At 38.8% G+C, this 18,600-nt stretch overlaps 1 protein-coding gene across 3 annotated transcripts in view; it reads right to left on the minus strand.

Moving 5' to 3' along the window:
* spock1 (SPARC (osteonectin), cwcv and kazal like domains proteoglycan 1) overlaps positions 1–17,407 on the minus strand; it is a 190,704-nt gene extending 173,297 nt beyond the window's left edge. For 2 of the 3 annotated variants that reach the window (XR_012358020.1, XM_055177305.2), the window contains exons 1-2: positions 17,221–17,407; positions 16,671–16,814 (exon numbers count right to left, since the gene is read on the minus strand). Coding sequence is in view for 2 of the 3 variants with exons in the window: in XM_055177305.2 (XP_055033280.2) it covers positions 16,671–16,814 (144 nt within the window). In the remaining variant the exon portion in view is untranslated. Of the gene's footprint in view, positions 1–16,670; positions 16,815–16,958; positions 17,102–17,220 lie in introns of those variants that run through there. The other variant, XM_055177306.2, reaches the window with a different exon arrangement.
* Positions 17,408–18,600: the final 1,193 nt, after the last annotated feature.

The following is an 18,600-nucleotide window of genomic DNA, read 5'->3' on the forward strand; positions in this document are numbered from 1 at the left end:
TGCCCATATGAATTAAAATAGTCAGTGGTGCTTTTTGTAGCATGGGATTGTGTATTATCCTCCATTAAAGTAAATTTATTTCAGACATGATTCTTTTATAACTCATAGTGAAAAACAAACCTTTATGAACTCTACATCTTAGATGTCCTTTTGATGCCCTCAGGGACCCAAACAGGACCTAACATCTTACTTCCCAATATTCCAGTCCAAATCATCACTCTGCCACCTCTCCCTAATCTTACAGTCTTGTTTGAACATAGTGGCTATTCACCAACAATCCAGAAAGACATTCATCTAAATAATTTGTTTTTTTAAGAAAATGCACACTTCTTTGTCTTTAGAAAGATCTTTTTTCATAACCATATTGTATGAGAACTACAACGTGCTTAACAATTTGGAACAACATATTTTGCATATTTTTCAAAGTATTAAAGTATCTTTTGACATTTTTATTTCATTTAAATAGAATAACATCCACACTGTCATATAACTGTTGTGGGTAAAATAACATTTGTAAACTTACTGACTGTAATGGAAAAATAAACAAAAATGGCATGTGCATAATAATTTGGAATGCAGCGTATTTGTATAATATCAGAAATATTACACTTCAAAATACACTAACATTAACACTGGGTAGCACATTAACGTCTGCAAAAATGCAGCAGGGAAACTGTAAGAAATCTACTAAAAGCAGATAGTGGCTCAATGTTTAGAAGATGCATTATGTCAATATAAACTCCAAGAGCAAATGTGCCAAACATATCTGGGATATTCCATATGGGCTGGATATCCAAAACAGGCCTCGCTTCTCCCCAAGGAGTAGTTTCCACAAACAGAGACCGTTCCCATGAGATTGTTCACCTGCTGTGAGCTAAACTACATTATACAAGCAGCCAACCCACTTAAACAAGCCACACATCACCCTAAACTAGAGCTGTTATGTTAAATCTACTTTTCTTCTGAAGATTCTTCAAAAAAAAAAATGTAAACCTATTTTTATAACATCCATTGCATTTAAACAAGTTAAAACTGTTTAGGTAAATTAACAATGGCCTGTTTCACAAACAATCTGTTGAACCAGAGATAAATGACATCTTTCTTAAAGCTCTTGCGAACTGTGAGACAAGAAAAGGATCTATGTGGCTAATTAAAAGCCTGTTAAATTCATTGCAATATGCCAGATGTTGCTAAATTTTACATCCACGGCAAAATCACCCCTTGGTTTTTTTAAAAGTCTGGCATAGAAGAACAAAAGCGCCCACTTAGTAAATTATTAAAGATGCTACAATACAAGATGCACAAACAGGTCTGCATGTATGGCCTCAGGGAGCAGCAGAGATAATGTCCAAATTCAATCTTGCATGGTTATTATAAACGCTACAGAGACGGAGAGAATGAGAGAAAGATAGTGAGACAAAGAAAAAAGAGAGGAATCTCTTAAAAGCACAGAGTAGGAGAGACAAAGAAAAAAACCTGAGACCTTGAGCTGTGAAAAAACTAAAGGATTTCTTAGAAAGTATTTGACAGACACCAGACAGGTCATACGCACAGCAGTGACATAACAAAATTACAGAAAGAGTGAGCGTGTGTGAGAGGGAAAGAGAGAGATAGAGAGAGAGCGTGGATGAGAGAGCATAAGAGGATGAAGTCAGTACTGTAACAGTCAAATGTCTGCAGTAGTGCTTTAATTGTTTTAATAAATGAGCACCCACCAACAGTAGCAGAAAGCATGTATTTTAAAAACAGTCTAGGGCTGCGTTTCAGTAAATATAGTAAGCAAGTGAATAAAAAATGGTTTTCAAAACCTCAAAGTTAAACTTAAAGTCCCCAAGAACAGGAAGGTAGATGGATGGTTAGAAGCAAAGACCTTGGAAACATCCGCTTCCATTACTCTAGCAGGCTGTTAGGGCAGCACTGATTTGCGACATTTATATTACATTAAAAAATTTAGGATAAGTGAAGAAAAGTAGCTGATCCACCATTGCAAACAAATTTTAGAACAAACATCAAGAAAACAAAAACATGACTCAAACATTATGGTGAAGAAAATGCTCCAAAGCTTTCTGTTCTTGGAAGAAGTGAAAATTAAACAACAGAAAACGTTAGTGTGTGTGAGACCTGAGCCGTTTCTCAATGCTAGGTCATTGACGTCCGTCGAAAGACTGTTCCAATGTCGAGAATCCTCGAAATTTCAGACAAGGACTGAGTCCTTCGTTCGTGAAATATCCTATAGACAGGAAAGGATGCATATGTGTATCCTTCGCGCTCTTCACGCGCTGAAATCACCCACAATCCTATGCACGCAGCACCGAAAGCACACCTTTCAATCACGCAATGACGCAATGACGTGCACTTGCTAGCCTGTTCCATTTAACGTGTTCTCTGAATGCTTAATAGGAGCCTCGCCTAGCCTCTGAAGGAAGTGACTTGTAAGGACTAGTCCTGCCAAGGAAGTATCCTTGACATTGAGAAACGGCTATAGACTGTAAAAAAAGATGGACGACGCCCGCTCGCTCTATTCCATTGGTGAAAAGTGAAGCCGTCAGTGTCCCGATACGGCGCTGACATCTTGGGTCTTGAGTCTGCGCAGTAGCGATTTCGGGAACAGACCTGCGCAGTTGTGAGCAGGAAGTAAAGCCGTGAAAGTAAGGCCCCGCCCTCGCAGAATGCGCATATCACAGCTGTCAATCATGACGTGACACCATCGTTTAAATAACTAACTAAAAACTAACTTATTTTAAAAACAAACACTTGAATTTACATCAGCATGATAAAAACTACAGTAAATGACAGAAACCAGCTTAAAGCGGAAAAAAGATAATTGAAGTGTAATTAAATTGTTTAGTTGGTCTCAAGTCCTATTGAATAACACGGGGAGGTGGGGTTATGACCTATACTGGGACCAGTCACTGGGGGGCAATCGAGACGTTACTTTTCAGGGGTTGTGCTGCACGCTTGGTGTGTGCAAATGCTGTCTATGTCCTTTGTGAAATTTTTGTAGTGGAGTGTTATCTCAATATTTTTCTGCCCATGCGCTGTTGTACGCGTACTGTCCGCGCATATTTTGTTACCTTGTAGGACTGCATTTTTAAATGGGGACATAAGTGTAGCTGTATTGAAGGAATAGTCTACTCATTTTCAATATTAAAATATGTTATTACCTTAACTAAGAATTGTTGATACATCCCTCTATCATCTGTGTGCGTGCACGTAAGCGCTGGAGCGCGCTGCGACGCTTCGGTGGCGTTTGGCTTGGCCCCATTCATTCAATGGTGCCATTTAGAGATAAAGTTAGAAGTGACCAAACACATCAACGTTTTTCCTATTTGGGACGAGTGGTTGTACGAGCAGGTTTGGTGGTACAAAATAAAACGTAGCGCTTTTCTAAGCGAATTTAAAAGAGGAGCTACATTTTATGGCGTAATAGCACTTTTGGGAGTACTTTGACTCGGCCCAGTAACACCCTCCCTCTCCCATTATGAGAGGGAGAAGGGGAGCAGACTTTTCAGGCGAGTCGAAGTACTCCCAAAAGTGCTATTACGCCATAAAATATAGTTCCTCTTTTAAACCCGCTTAGAAAAGCACTACGTTTTATTTTGTACCACCAAACTTACTCGTATAACTACTCGTCTAAAATAGGAAAAACATTGATGTGTTTGGTAACTTCTAACTTTATCTCTTAATGGTAGCATTGAATGAATGGGGCTAAGCCAAATGCTATCGAAGCGTCGCAGCGCGCTCCAGCGCCCACGCGCACGCACACAGATGATAGAGGGATGTATCAACAATTCTTAGTTAAGGTAATAACACATTTTAATATTGAAAATTAGTAGACTATTCCTTTAAGGCTCAGTAATGGCAAAATAGTCTTTAAAAAACATGGGGGGGGAAAGAACCGCGATAAAGACGTGAAATCGCGTTTCGCCTAAAACAATCGTGATATGACATTTTCCCCATATCGCCAACCCCTAAAATACATAAATGAAAAGCACAAAAAAGAACTGCTACCGCAAAATGGAGAAGCAAAAAATTCTCTCTCTCTCCCTCTCTCTCAGCATAGATAAACTATTTTCATATCAAACTCCACACACTGCTTCACTAAACTGAACTGTCAGTCTATAATCAGTCTGAATGCAGCCGACCCAATGTTCCACTGCATCACCCCAGAGCCGCACAGGTCTCGCTGTACATCCCATCCAAAAATCACAAGGCTTTGCAGCCGAGCAGAATTCGTGCAGAATCTCCAAGCATGCACACACTTGGATAAGACACAGTCTACAGAGCGTCTGATCTGTGGCTGTCCCAGCTGGACACTAAATCGGCTATGATGTCCAGGCTTATATTAGAGAAAGGGCTCGGATGTTATGCTCTTGCTGTAGCATCCAGGATCAAGCTGAACTTTAGGCCCGTGTTGCCAGACTTTTGGTTTTAAACTGCAACTTTTTCTGGCCAGTAACTGTCCACTTTGCCAGGAAGAAGTTGTGTGGACAGCATGTAAAATGATAGAAATACTTTGAAAAGAGAGCAGCTTTACTGTTACTGCCTGAAGTATCTGTGAGGTTCATCATAAGAGAGACAGAGAGAGGAGAGACCTTCATTACAATGCAATTTATATTTATGAGTGCATGCAAATCATGACAAATGAATAAATAATATCAGGGCTGCAGAGTGCAGTTGCACCCCTAACAAACACACAGCAACAAAGTTCCCATGCACATCCATTCACAAGTGTATACATGTGTGTGTCATAATACTGACAACTATTCTTTCAAATAAGCTTGAAATCTTAAAGCACAGTGCCAATCTTGCATCTTGTATACAACACTGCATTGCAGGAAACACACAATACTGATACAAAATGTATATACAGTATTGTAGCCTAATGCACTGTAAGTCACTTACAGTGCATTAGGTGTCTGCCAAATGCATAAATGTTAAAAATGTTACAATGTTAAGATATTGTCTCTACCAATAGACACTTGCCTTGCACTAGTCTGTATGCGTGAATGTCTGTACATTATCTTAGATAAGTGGATTTCTGCCATCTTTACTCTCGATACTCTCCTCCTACAAATGAAAAAGTGCTGCCATATTTGCACGCAGCAGGAGATAAAGTGTTTCATGCGTGCACACACACAGAAGTACTAAAGCAGTATAATAAACTCCCTACTGGATGAGGAGCTTGACTGTTCATCCATCACTCCTTCTATATTCCTGCACTTTATTCTCCATTCCAGTCCAACTTACTCCTAATTCCCCATTTCTCTCTCGTTTCCTTTGGATTGTTTGCTGGCATCCACATGACAACTCGTTTCACACTTCACTAATTACTGATGACATGCAATTCGACCGTACAGTAGGAAGCCACTGAGTCAGAGAGCTGTAGAGGAGATCAGAATCAGCGTTTCCAGTGCAGAGGAGAGAGACAGGGGAGATAACTCAACAGAACACAGCAGAGAAATCTCTTGCTGTCTCTCTGAGCAGACTCTTGATTTCTTTTGAGCAGGAACTCATTGTGTCGCACCTCCTCATTAAATTCTCCTGGTCATTAACTCATCTATCAAAGAACCAGTTTCTACCCGTAAATATAATAATCGCTAAACTCAGGACGACTCCCTGTTTGAACAGATTGATGTCACAGGTTGGAATTTTTATGAAATAATGTAAAATGCTGATGTTTACAAACAAGTTCACCCGCACAATCTATTCCCGAAATGTTTTACAAAATACTTCACATAATACAATGTTTTGGACAATTTAATAATGCTGACCAATAGGGGTGGACTCAATATACTGTTAGGGGCTGTTCACATGTCGCGCCTAAAACGATTGGAAAATGTTAGCCGCGTAGGTTCTTGTCACATGACCTGTGGTATGCTTGTGGCATTCTGAAAAGTTTAAATGTTTTTAACTCGATGTGGTGGGGACACGTCTGGAAAAAATAAGTGTGTCGCACCACGTGTGAAATGAGTGTGAAATAACGAACTTGAGCGTGCAAAAGACGAGATATGTGAATCACCCCTTACACATGTGTTTTCTTTTTCAGCTGTTTACTTTCTCAAGACCTAAATGGTTGTGTTTATGAGGATACTTGCAAAGGCAAATAAAGCGACAAAAATGCTCACGAGAAATGCGGCATGCGTGCTCCTCTCACACAGAAACAGCGCGCACATTTAGCACTGTTGTTTGTGTATCAATAGCTTAGAATCACTTGTTTTAAAACTTAACTTTTTCCCTGCAATTGACGAGCTATCTTGAGTTATCTCGTCAATTAAGAGAAAACGCTTCCCTGCCAACGACGAGAATTTTCGGCTTTCCGTCATACCGCTATTATCCACCAGGTGGTGCACTACGCAACTTTTACAACCCAGAAGTAACGCCTCACATGAAAGAAAAAGAACTCTGTGTATGTTTTAAAGATTGCTCTGAATCTGATCTCTATCAAAATTCCTGCAATTCAGCTTTTTGCTCAAAATGTGGTGTAATCTCCGCTTAATCTCCTTATCCGTTTATATGTGTATATATCTCCCAAGGGTTTTTCCCTCCTAGGACTTTTTTTTATTTCCTCGGCTAAAAAGCCCAGGTTTTTTTCTCCTAGGGGGATTTTTAACCCGGGGAGGCAGCCTTCTTGGGCTTAACTTAGCTTCCTCTTCTAGACGTTACATTAGTAATACGCTTGCTTATAATGTTGAGTCATAGCCGCAGCAAATTTAACTGCTTATGCTATCGTGTATTATGTTGTGATATCTGTCGCTTTTCTGTGCTTTTAACTGTTTCTATTAATGTAAAGCTACTTTGAAACAATTAACTATTGTGAAAAGCGCTATAAAAATAAAGTTGAATTGAATTTAATTGAAATTGTTTCTGAAGAAACCTACCCATATTTAAGAGGTGAAAAAAAGAGAACGAATGAAGGTAGGATGAAACGTTCTCTTTTTGTTTGAAAGCAGAGGGTCTGTTCTTTCATTTGAAATGTTGTATGTTTATATATTTAAAGAAGAACATTTTCTGGAAGACATTAAACTTTTGTGAAAATCATGAAAAATGCTGGCGCTGGCTGGCAACTTTTTTTTAAAAACGCTGGTGGGGAAAGAGTTAAAAACATGTACAAACGTTATGTGTGCGCGTAACCTCGATAGAGACGGTAGTCCAAAATATCTACCGGTTGACTAAATTCTACCAGTTTATCATACCAAACGGTTTATCGCCCACCCCTACTGACCAATGTTGGAGCCGTTGGTGTAGTGGGCATTGCTCCAACATATGGTGCAGACACACTTTTGGCGACCCAGGTTCAAATCCTGGCTTGAGTTTGGCTTTGCCAATCCCGTATCCCTCTCTCAACCCTGTACTTTCCTGTCCTCTCCTTGCATACGATCAAATAAAAAAGCCAAAAATGGCCAAAAAAAATTACTTTAAAAAATGATAATGCTGACCATAAGGTATGAATAAAGATTTTAGACTGATTCTTCGCACTGGGTCAACGAATTAGGTTAATAATGACCTAAAAGCTTGATATTTGCTAAATATTTTAATGTGAATTTTTTTTGTAAAAAAAAACTAGACGGACATGTTTGACTGTATGCCCACATCTCGCGTCTTTTGCAGCATTTTGCACATGAACGCAGCGTTTTTAAGACCCAAGTAAAAGAATTTAAATGTTTACACGCATCTCAATGTCAGTTCACAGCAGTAGACCAATCAGAAGACTCAGAAGGTGGGGCAAGCGTTACAAACTTTTGTTTACATTAGTAAATTGACATGACTATTTCTGTTATAAAAAGAGTGTCTTGAGAACCACGAATTTTGCTTTTTTTTAAACCATTCCTTTTTGTTTCGTCTCATGTTTTTAGACGCAAAGATGCATTCTGTGTGAATGGCCCCTAACGGTGTAGCCTGACGTTGTCATACTCAATTGTAGTCAGAATTTGAGTCTGATACCACTCCATTGAGCTATAATTATGAGGCGTGTCTCAACCGAAAAATGCCTCTGCACTCAATTGGAGGACCAATCAGAGCAACGGAGTGTGTGACGTACGTTACGTCTTTTGCAGCCTGACCGAACTGCTAGTTATTTCGCTACAATGACACTAAGATTGTGATTATACTAAGTCTTAGAGAACGTACATCAACACCTACTATGTTTACAACATTTCGTTTATATCACAACATTAAGTATTTACTAAGTCATACAGTAAGACTATATCTTACCATTTGTACGTTAGATGAACTTCATCCACGACGATACCCATTACGTTGGCTTGAAAATATTGGAGCCTAGCATGTCCCTCCACTTATTCAGCAACCACGATTCCGGGCTTCCGAAAAGAAGCTGGCAATGACCGCTAATTATATCCATCTCGTCATGCATGCCGAGTTGCATCGCCTTTATACCAGTTTCAGTTGCGTCCAACTTTTGCCGAATCCCGTAGGAAGGACGGCAAAAACGTCAACAAATGCCTTGCTCGCGTTTCTCTGTTCCTCTTTTAAAATCAATGATCTGTCGATATCTTTTTACAACAGACTCAATGTCAGAATCCACACATCTGATTTCTACAGCGGCAGCCATTTCGTTGTAAACAGATTCAACACACGCGCTCTTTGGTGACGTGGTTCATTACGTTACTGATGATCATCTGTCCATCAGCGTATAAAGCCCGCCCTGACAATTAGATTGGTTCGAACAGCTTTGGGTCTAGCAGAAGTCGCTCCTCAACAGAGAAACCCCAGACCGATCTTCCCGTTCTCAAAATCTTGTGGGCGGGGCTAAGATCGGCTGGCATCCAGGTTACTAACGGTGACCAGCCAGGTACCAAAACAACCTGAACATTATGCACACTATCAAAAAGGTATCGCATTTGCTATCATTTTGGTCGCAGTCTGGAACCCTTATGTTTGTGTATAGGAAGTATGCTAATTGTCTAGCAATTGTCTAGGTTTGATTGGTCAACATGAATCTCAGAAATGTCAAAAAAGGAAGAGAGATGAGTATACAGCGAGAGAGACAGAAAGAAAGAAAAACAAAGACAGTTAAACATCAAAATCTTTAAAGACAAACTAACAATAAAAGAATCTGACAGAAAACAACTTCTCCCTCTCACTCTTATCAAAGACACACTGCACACATCTGACACGACTGTCACCCACAAACAGAAAGACAGAAAGACATTCATTTCATTAAGTGACTTGGTAAAGCAGAAAAAATCTCGCAAGAGCTTCATCAGACAAGAAAACACGAATAAACACCTCTTCTAATGATGTAAAAATGTACAGGCGACTTTGTTCTTTTACTTTGATATGCAAACAGCTCATTTACTACAGAACAGATAAACAAACTCATGAATCTGTCCCTGTAACTGCCTGTCTGTCTATGTGTGTCACTCAAAAAAAACACCCACAAACTTTATATTTAGCTTTGTGCTACATAAGAAAATGTTTTAAACAGTTTCGCCTGACCCTGGTGTTTACTTATTAAAGTGCAGACAGAGCATCATGGGAATGACCTAACCTCAAATATCCACACACACAGAAGTCATTGGTCATTTGCTGTTTCCCAGTAGGGCTTTGCTCACTTTTTGTGGCATGATCTGATTGATTAATGGATCGAGTCTCTGCGGTCAATGTTCTCTTACACACACGAAAAAAACCCACACTAAAGCCCAGCTTATGCTTCTGCAAGCCGTCGCCTGAAGCGAACCTTGTATCTACACATTACACAAGAGCGGCAACTGATCCACTTTACAATGCAGGGACTCTCTCATGCATTCGTTGATGTTTCAATTACGATCAAGTTATGGTATCAAGATCCATTACTATCACAATATTTGGAGCTGTGTTGCACACACATTGCAAACAGCATTTTTAGATACAACAAAAATGCTGTTTAGGCTGTCTTTGAGACACAACCCTAGAGAGAGAGCAAAGGAAACAGATGCAATTGTTATTCTAAACTCTCTCAGAACATACTTATATAGCTGTGCTATTCTTTCACTCCATTTCATCCACATGTGATTTCATATAACATGGTCAGCACAAAGTCATCACAGTCCCAGCTGTAAGCACTCAGTGTAATACTGTCTGTCAGCACAAACACACACAATCCTGTGGGTAACACACCTGCTTCTCTTAGAGTCGTGTTCCCTCAGCAATTCGGTTCGGCTTTTCTGCCAAGTCTAATGAATTAACAAATCAATAGGAACAGCCACAAACACACACCCACACAAACAAAAGTAGATGGAACCAAATTTATAATAGCACAGCTAGATGGGTGAATCATATCTAGATCATATTTCACCACAAAATTAACAGAAATCATAAATTACCTTATAGGACCACTTATGTTTTGCATTGTGGAAGTACCGTACGGACATTTAACTCTTGCTCTCTTGTAAATAAGCTATTATATTTTAAATATAATTCCATTATGGTAAACTTAACATGATTGACATCTGACAGACTTGGATGTCCCATACACACACATATACGGCTCTAGACCCTGAAGCATCACTTTTGTGATGGCTGTAAGGAAACAGACCGCAATATGGCAGCTTATTTAAGCAGGTGTGTGTGTGTGTGTGTGTGTGTGTGTGTGTGTGTGTGTGTGTGTGTGTGTGTGTGTGTGTGTGTGTGTGTTAGAAGGCTGATTTCACAATTGACTGAGCACAGGGTCAGGATATGTCAGACTGATTGAGAGAGAGAGAGAGAGAGAGAGAGAGAGAGAGAGAGAGAGAGAGAGAGAGAAGAAAAATGAACAGATGAACAGAAATATACAGTTTATCTTTCTTCCCCAGATGAAGAGACAAAACTTAAATTATAAGCCAATTATAATTAGTATATAATGTATATGTAATTGTATAATATAATGTATATCCTCTGAGAAATCTAATTCCATCTAGATAGAGATGTCTATAATTGTGATATTTTTATTTCTCACTCTGAATACTATAATTAAGACTCAACATCGTTGTAAATTAGACCTTCTGGGCTTCAGTGTCAACTAACAGTTGGTGGTTCATTTCAGTACATCACATCAGTATAGAGTCTTATAGTTATCACTGCATCTATTATCAGACTCGTATATGAGCCTCAAATATAACTATGTCTGTGATTTGCTAAAGATCAGTTGTCTAGTGAGTGAGAGAGGGCCGTCTATTCTGAAAGAGGGCAACAGAGCCCCTGACATGACATACCGTATTTTTTTCTTCATAACTTTGCTGGTGCTGCGTCTTACAGTCAGGTGCGTCTTGTAAGTAACAGTTTTCATTCTATAAATTAAATATAATTCATCTTTTTAAAGCCATAAAAGTGATTTTCGTTTTGTCTTCTGTAGTTTGATTAACATAGTGACAAAAACATAAGCATTTCTTATAAGAGGAACTCTCCCTTTAACAACGGATAAACACGGATCTATACACTGAAACATCTGATTTCTTTCTGAACTGTTCACTTATAATTAACGACTGTTTTTATGAAAACAATTGCCTAGACTGTGGTATTACAAGATAATTTGTGTGTATATCTCCTGTCAAGCGCAAAGAAATTATTTGTTTGCGTGCTTTTTGAAACGACTCCACAGGTGCGGGGGCTTTTGAGTTTGTGTCCATGAGTGTGTGTGCAACAGCTCACTTTAGCATCTTTGTTTTTCGAATAGTCTAAAATCACTAAAATATTAACATTTGCAAGGCTCATAAACGCATGCATATGATAAACTTTCTACATAAATAGTTATTTCTGATTTATGATTAATTGCTTGATTATTATTAAAGCGATGAGTTTCATGTATGCGTGATTTTTCTGCTTTCCCACAAAAAAATTATTTTCTGACTGCGTGGACTAGCCGTTAATCTGTCAAGCTTTAACCAATATGTTATAACAGTATTTCATGCAATATTTTGCAATTTAAACATGCTTACATTTATGTATTTAGAGTAGGCTAGTAGACCTATGTGACTTACAAACGAGGAGTAGCCCATCATTTGTTCCAATCCATTTTAATAATTTTTTTTCAGTTCACTTTGCAATGTCTATGTATAGGCCTATATGTTGTTTTAATTTATATCATTGACGCCTCAGAATTCTACAGTGATAATGTTTTACAGCGTTTTGTGTCTTATACTCAAATGATGACTTCATGTCCCGAATGTAGTCACGCTGCGCATTCTCAACAAGCACGTCTATGACACAGAAAAGGTGGATGATATCAAAGTAGCGCGAGAGCGAATCGAAAACAGATTTCCTTATAATTTCTCGAAAAACTCTTGTGGTACTTTGAACTCACCTGTCGGTTTTTGCTGCGCTGCATGAACTCAAACAAACCTAATGTCTAGGATACATGTTGGATGACGGCAAAGCTCGTGTCTACAAACAACGCATAACTCCCATATCATCACAAAAATAAAACTCATTAGATTTACGTGATTAATTCAGACAAGTCATCCCATCAAGGTCCGAAAATACGGAAATCCTTATTTATACGGAAAAATCGCATCCCTGTATATATTCAATTCTTATTACTGTAACAGCAGTGTGAGTTATAGCTGCAATCAGTAACACCGTGTCTCTTTTCTCTGTTACGGATTGCAGCTGTAACGTGTCAGATAAAAATTGGCCCTTTCGACTAAGCCTCTTTTTTCACATGATTTTTTTGTCTTCCCAAAACAGTTTTTTTACACCTCCATGTACTCCATCCTCAACCAGATCTCACAAATTTCCGTGGTATAGTCATTGAATATTTTGCTCATTTTACCATGGCATTGTCAAGGATCTCCGAATTTTTCCGTGGCCGTACCATGGACTTTCTTTTCTGTGTCATTGTCACGGATTGGTTACTCAACCGTTTTCTGTTTTGTCGTATTTTCTTACCATTGTTGCTTTGGTTTAGGGTTAGATTTACAAAAAATGACATCCTTACCCAAACCCAACTCTAACCCTAACGCCAGGCGACAATGCTTTAAAATTTAGAAAATATAAAAAAAAATTTATAATGACACGGAAAAGAAAGTCCGTGGTACGGCCATGGAAAAATTATACCACGGAACTTTGTGAGATCATGTTGTCCATCCTATATTCAAAATAGTTTGTAACGGAGTACTAATTATTACATTATTCAAGTAAGAAAATAAATTTGAAATACTTTATCTTAAACTATATTCAAAAACTGCCATGCTTTTGTTGTTCTTTGCTTTTCTATGTTTTCTTTGTTTCTATTTCATGTAAAGCTATTTTGAAACAATGTACAATTTTGAAAAGCACTATATAAATAAAATACAATAAAACTTAATTGAAAAAGATACACTAAAAAGCACCTTTACTCTGGAGGACAACAGAACATAAACAAAACCAAAACCTTTGGACCTCTCCTCACATTTACATCGTAAGCAGTTTCTCTGTAATGAGGTTCATTTACATGGCAGACAAAGCAGTCCCTGAGGACACAATACTACACACACACTCGTACACACATTAACACACACACACACACACACATCTCAACGTACACACACACACACACACACACTGACTCACACACATGCAACTCAATGTACACATGCTCACACATACACGCACACATGGCCTCTCATATGATTCTGTCCTTTAGGTCTCTTGTGTCTATTAAAGGACACGCTAATCTAATTTGATAACACAGTCACAGTGTTACACCACATTAATTTGTACTTTTCGGATGATCAAATGATGGTCAGATCTCTGATGTCTAAGCACTACTGTTTTTGTGAAATCACAAACTATAAATTTCAACATCCAAAAGCTGAACGGAATGATGTTCTTTCATAAATCGCTGTCATCTGTTAAAATCTGAATTTATGTCAGCCTACAGTATAACGTAAAATCAAAAACTTTTTTAATATCTAGACTCTATACAACAGCAAGGCTTTTGAAAAAAAAACTACTTAAAGTAAAGTGCAACAAAAACCATTACAGAGACTTTAGTTTAAAAGCTTACTACCACTCTTAAAGCTAAATATATATTTTTAATGAGCTAATAAAAGGAAAAGGAAAAACAATGGCAAAAAAACATCTGCGGTCCGTGGTGTTTTATTAGACATCCTGTTACACTTAAAAGGCCTACATAGGATTCCCAACAACTTTTAAAATAAGCACTAATATCAGCCTTCAGACTGTAATGTGAACAGATGTGTGTGCTTAAAATGTCTGCCTGTGCTCTCTCCAGGAAACCCTCAGTTTAAAGCTTTTAAACCGTGAACTCAAGACTACCTGTCATCTCTCAAATGGAGGTTATGGAGTAATTACACATATTCACATCATACACACACAGACACATGCACAAATATAGCACAGCACAAAACTTGGCAGTATAACGGTGGTGGGGCGATAGAAAGGTTTTGCTACATTTCTTATACCATAGTAGACACATTAGCGCAGTAATCATTGGGTTGGGCGGCTTTATATTATTTACACATGAGAGTAATTAAATTGAAAACAAAGAAAATGTGAGCAAGGCTTTCATACTAACTCAAGTGTGTGTTATGCGTGTCTTTGTCCTAATGTCAAAATATAACCATATTTCTTTTGAAAATTAAATAACTATGTGGTAATCCTAAACGATACTTCAGCTCATATGATTATTTTCTCTGTTTATGTAAAACACAATGCATAAACCTAAACATCGAGTTATTTATATGAACTGAACGATACTGTTTCCTTCATAAAAATTGCCTACCTACGCATAAGATTTAGCAATTCTGCCCATCCCACCGCATTGCCTACTATTCATTTAGAAGCACGTAAGCGTGTGTGTGTGTTCGTTTATGTGCTAATGTCCTTGTCACCTTCTCTTTTAAAGCGTCTCTCACGGCATCAGCATTCATAATATCACCTCTCATTAACACTGAAAAATTACTGACACAATGACAGAGAGAGATAAAGAATGAGATGAGAAAGAGATACATGGCAAAAAAGAGGAAAAGAATGCGAAAGGCGAGAAGAGACTCTTCATTTTACATCCTGCAATCACTTCATCCCTATAAAAGAGCTTACAACACACACCCCTCCCCCTGTCTCTCTCTCTCATAGAGATCCCACAGCTGAGACCCTTCTGAATACATTTAGAGACAGGTGCTTCAATTGGAGATCTGAACCTCTCCAATGCGAATTACACAACATATCTCATGCCACATGGGCTCTGTCACCAATTTGCATACTTCTACTGATCAGGTCACTGAAGGTATGTACTTTGCTGGTAATAAGACAGAGCATTAAGGTAAATTAAGCCACTTTTTTGCCAAATCCTGAATATAAACAGTATATTACAATGCTATACTGTAACCACATATTCTTGGGGGTGGACCATATGTAGAGCACTAAACCTTCCTAAGTCAATTAGTATTTTGGATGGGGGTTGTTAGGCAATGTCTGTGGTGATCGTAAATATGTGACACTTTTATTCAAAGTGATTTTTAGTGCATTCAGACTATACATTTTATCAGTATGTGTGCTTACGGTGAATCAAGCCCACAACCCTTGTGTTGCTAACGCAATGCTTTACCAATCGGGCTACAGGAACACTTAATACCATTAATACTTTTTGGTTAAAACATTTAATTTTGTCATACTATTTTTTGTGTATTATGATTTGGGATTATACTATAAATCATACGCGTCAATTCTTACTGTGTGTTTACACCAGATGCGAATTCAACGATTTGCGCGAGTAGATTACATACAAAGTCAATGCAAAGACGCCATCAGACGCGTCCTGGCGTGGGGCGATGCGAATGACGTGATATGGGCGGCGCGTTTGCCGTGAAAACAAGCGCTATTCGCCTCAAACGCGTCTTCGCCCAAGTTGAAAATATTCAACTCCAGCGAAAAATTTGCATGACACGAAGTTAAATCCCGCAAGTAACCTAGAGCGAGCAACGCGCTGTGATTGCACACTTCGCGTTTGGTGTAAACCCACAGTAAGGGGGCGTGCACACCAAGGCATTTAAATGCAGCTAAAAACTGCCAGCTTTTTTTCTTCCACTGTGATTGGAAGGCCGAGAGAGACGTGACATTGACGACCCGAGCTTTTCACCCAAAGTTGAATTTTTTTTAACTCTCGGCGCTCAGTGCTAAACGTGGAAAACCGGCTAAGTACCAGCGCTTAGCGCGGAAAAAACCCGCCAGCTGCTGGAGTTTTTGAAAAGTGCTGCGCTTTCATTGGAAACAATTGAAAACGGTCGCCGGCATAAAGGCTTTGGTGTGCACACTACCTTAACCTTGTTTTACTACATAGTATAGATAGTATGCAAAATGGGACACAGCCACACAAATGTAAACAAGGTTGCATCTATATCAAATATTCTTCCAAAACATTATTTCACCTTCACTAAACTGTAATCAATGTATTATGATTGAATATTCTCGCATATATAGTAGCGATAACATATGCATTGCAACAACATGTACAAAAGCTTGTACATATATCAATATGTTCTTAAAATATCAGGTAATTTGTTTTACTTCTGGCTATAAGGTACCCTAAAATACACTGCTTGAGATTTATTAATACATATTATTCTCATGTATAGGTTTTTCCTTCTGATACTCGTGTACTCGTGTGTAAAGGTTTATGATGTTCGTTTATGGGGTTTATGAGGACATTAAAAGCATCCAGTAAAAGAAGTGAATGTGATGGAAAAACTTACGTCGCGGAATTTGTTCCAGTATTTGCTCTTATCGTACTGGGACACGGAGCTCATCCACTTCTCCTTGTCCGGTGGGTTACCGGCACTGCTGCCTGTGACCGACACCACCGTCAGAGACACAAACAGACCGAGAGCCAACACCATCTAAACCAGACGAGAGAGGGAGGGGACAGGTGAAATTAAGGACGGGGTACCTGAGGTAAAGACACTTTGTCATGAAGCCGCTTTGTTTTGACTCATTTAAAAGCGCCACAAATATAAACCATTTTATGGATCAATGACGCTTACATTAACACCAGAACGGCACGCGCAGGTCGCGGATTAAATCTGGATTATAAATTCGCTGAATATGTCCATTTGATACGATTAATGTGACGAGAAAATCCTGAGGCAACTGACAACCGCATCAACTTGTTTAACGCACGAGCGTCCCGCGCTCAAACCCGAGTGGCACGCGCATCCCGCGAACAGCTAATTCAGCTCGAGTCGCGCTGTCGTCTTGAACAATTAGCTTCATTTTACATCGGAATTAATAATTCGCTTTACTCACCTCGGGACGGATCCGTTCTCGGTTACCGGGACGATCTAAACGGGTGATTGTAATGCCGTTGAAAGAGGACACGCGGCGCGTGGGACCGTAAAGTATCCGAGACACGGGAGAAAGAGGCAAGAGTTTGCTCAGACCTCCGCAGCTGCTGCACTGATCGAACGGAAGAAACGGATCCGTGTAATGGAACGGCAAGCAGCTCCGCCCACACGGTAACGCCCCTATACCGTGAAACCGCCCACTTTCTCTTGCGCTCTCGATACTCCGCAGGCGAGCACGCGTCAAAACTAGTGCCGTTATAAATCAAGGACGTGACGCGACAAAACAAAAATGGGACAATAAACGCGCCCAGGTCACGTCATCACTGCAACATAAAATAAATGTTTTATAATAAATTATATAGGCTATCTGTTCAGATATTTGCATTAATTAAGTAATACTGTCATGGATTCTACTTTCAAATTCACTTTAGATTTATAATAATAATTATCATATCACGATAGTATCGTGATTAAGCCATGTATCTTATCGTGATAATACGTTAGCTGGTAAAGTAGCCTACATTTGCTGAATTTACTTTATGCACTCTAAAAATTCTGGGTTGTTTTTAACCCAGAGCTGGGTCACTATTGGACAGAACACACTGCTGGGTTAAAAAATGACACAACTGCTGTGTTATTTTAACCTAACTGGTGGGTTGTTTCAACATGGTTGATTGACAATAGCCCAGCAGTTGGGTTGAAGCGGCCCAGCAGTTGGGTCGTTTTGGCCCGGCGGTGTGTTCTGTCCGGTGGTGACCCGGCTCTGGGTTGGGAACAGCCCAGCATTTTTTGGAGTGTAATATTAATAATAATTGCACAGTGTTTTAAAGGGATAGTTCACCCAAAAAAATGAAAATTCTGTCATAATTTACTCACTCTCGTGTTGTTACAAACCTGTATACATTTCTTTGTTCTGATGAACACGAAGGTAGATATTTTAAGGAATGTTTGTAAACAAAACGTTCATGAGCCCCATTCACTTCCATAATATTATTTTTGAAGTGAATGGTGCTCATGATCGGTTTGGTTACAAACATTCTTTAAAATATCTTCCTTTCGGTTCATCACAACAAAGACATTTATACAGGTTTGTAACAACATGAGAATAAGAAAATGATGACAGCATTTTCATTTATTGGTAAACTATCCCTTTAATGTTATATTAAATGCATAGGCTATTTAGTGTATTGAGAATCCAATAATACCACTCTATAGGCTATTTGAACATCCGGACGTATTGCAATAATGAAAACATTGAAAGGTTTGATCGAATTGGCTGTGCAAGTCATTTAAACTTACTTTATATTTATTTAGGCTAATATTTTGACTATGTTCTAAAGAC

Source organism: Misgurnus anguillicaudatus, chromosome 16 (assembly GCF_027580225.2).
Source record: "Misgurnus anguillicaudatus chromosome 16, ASM2758022v2, whole genome shotgun sequence".
Classification (NCBI taxonomy): Eukaryota; Metazoa; Chordata; class Actinopteri; order Cypriniformes; family Cobitidae; genus Misgurnus; species Misgurnus anguillicaudatus.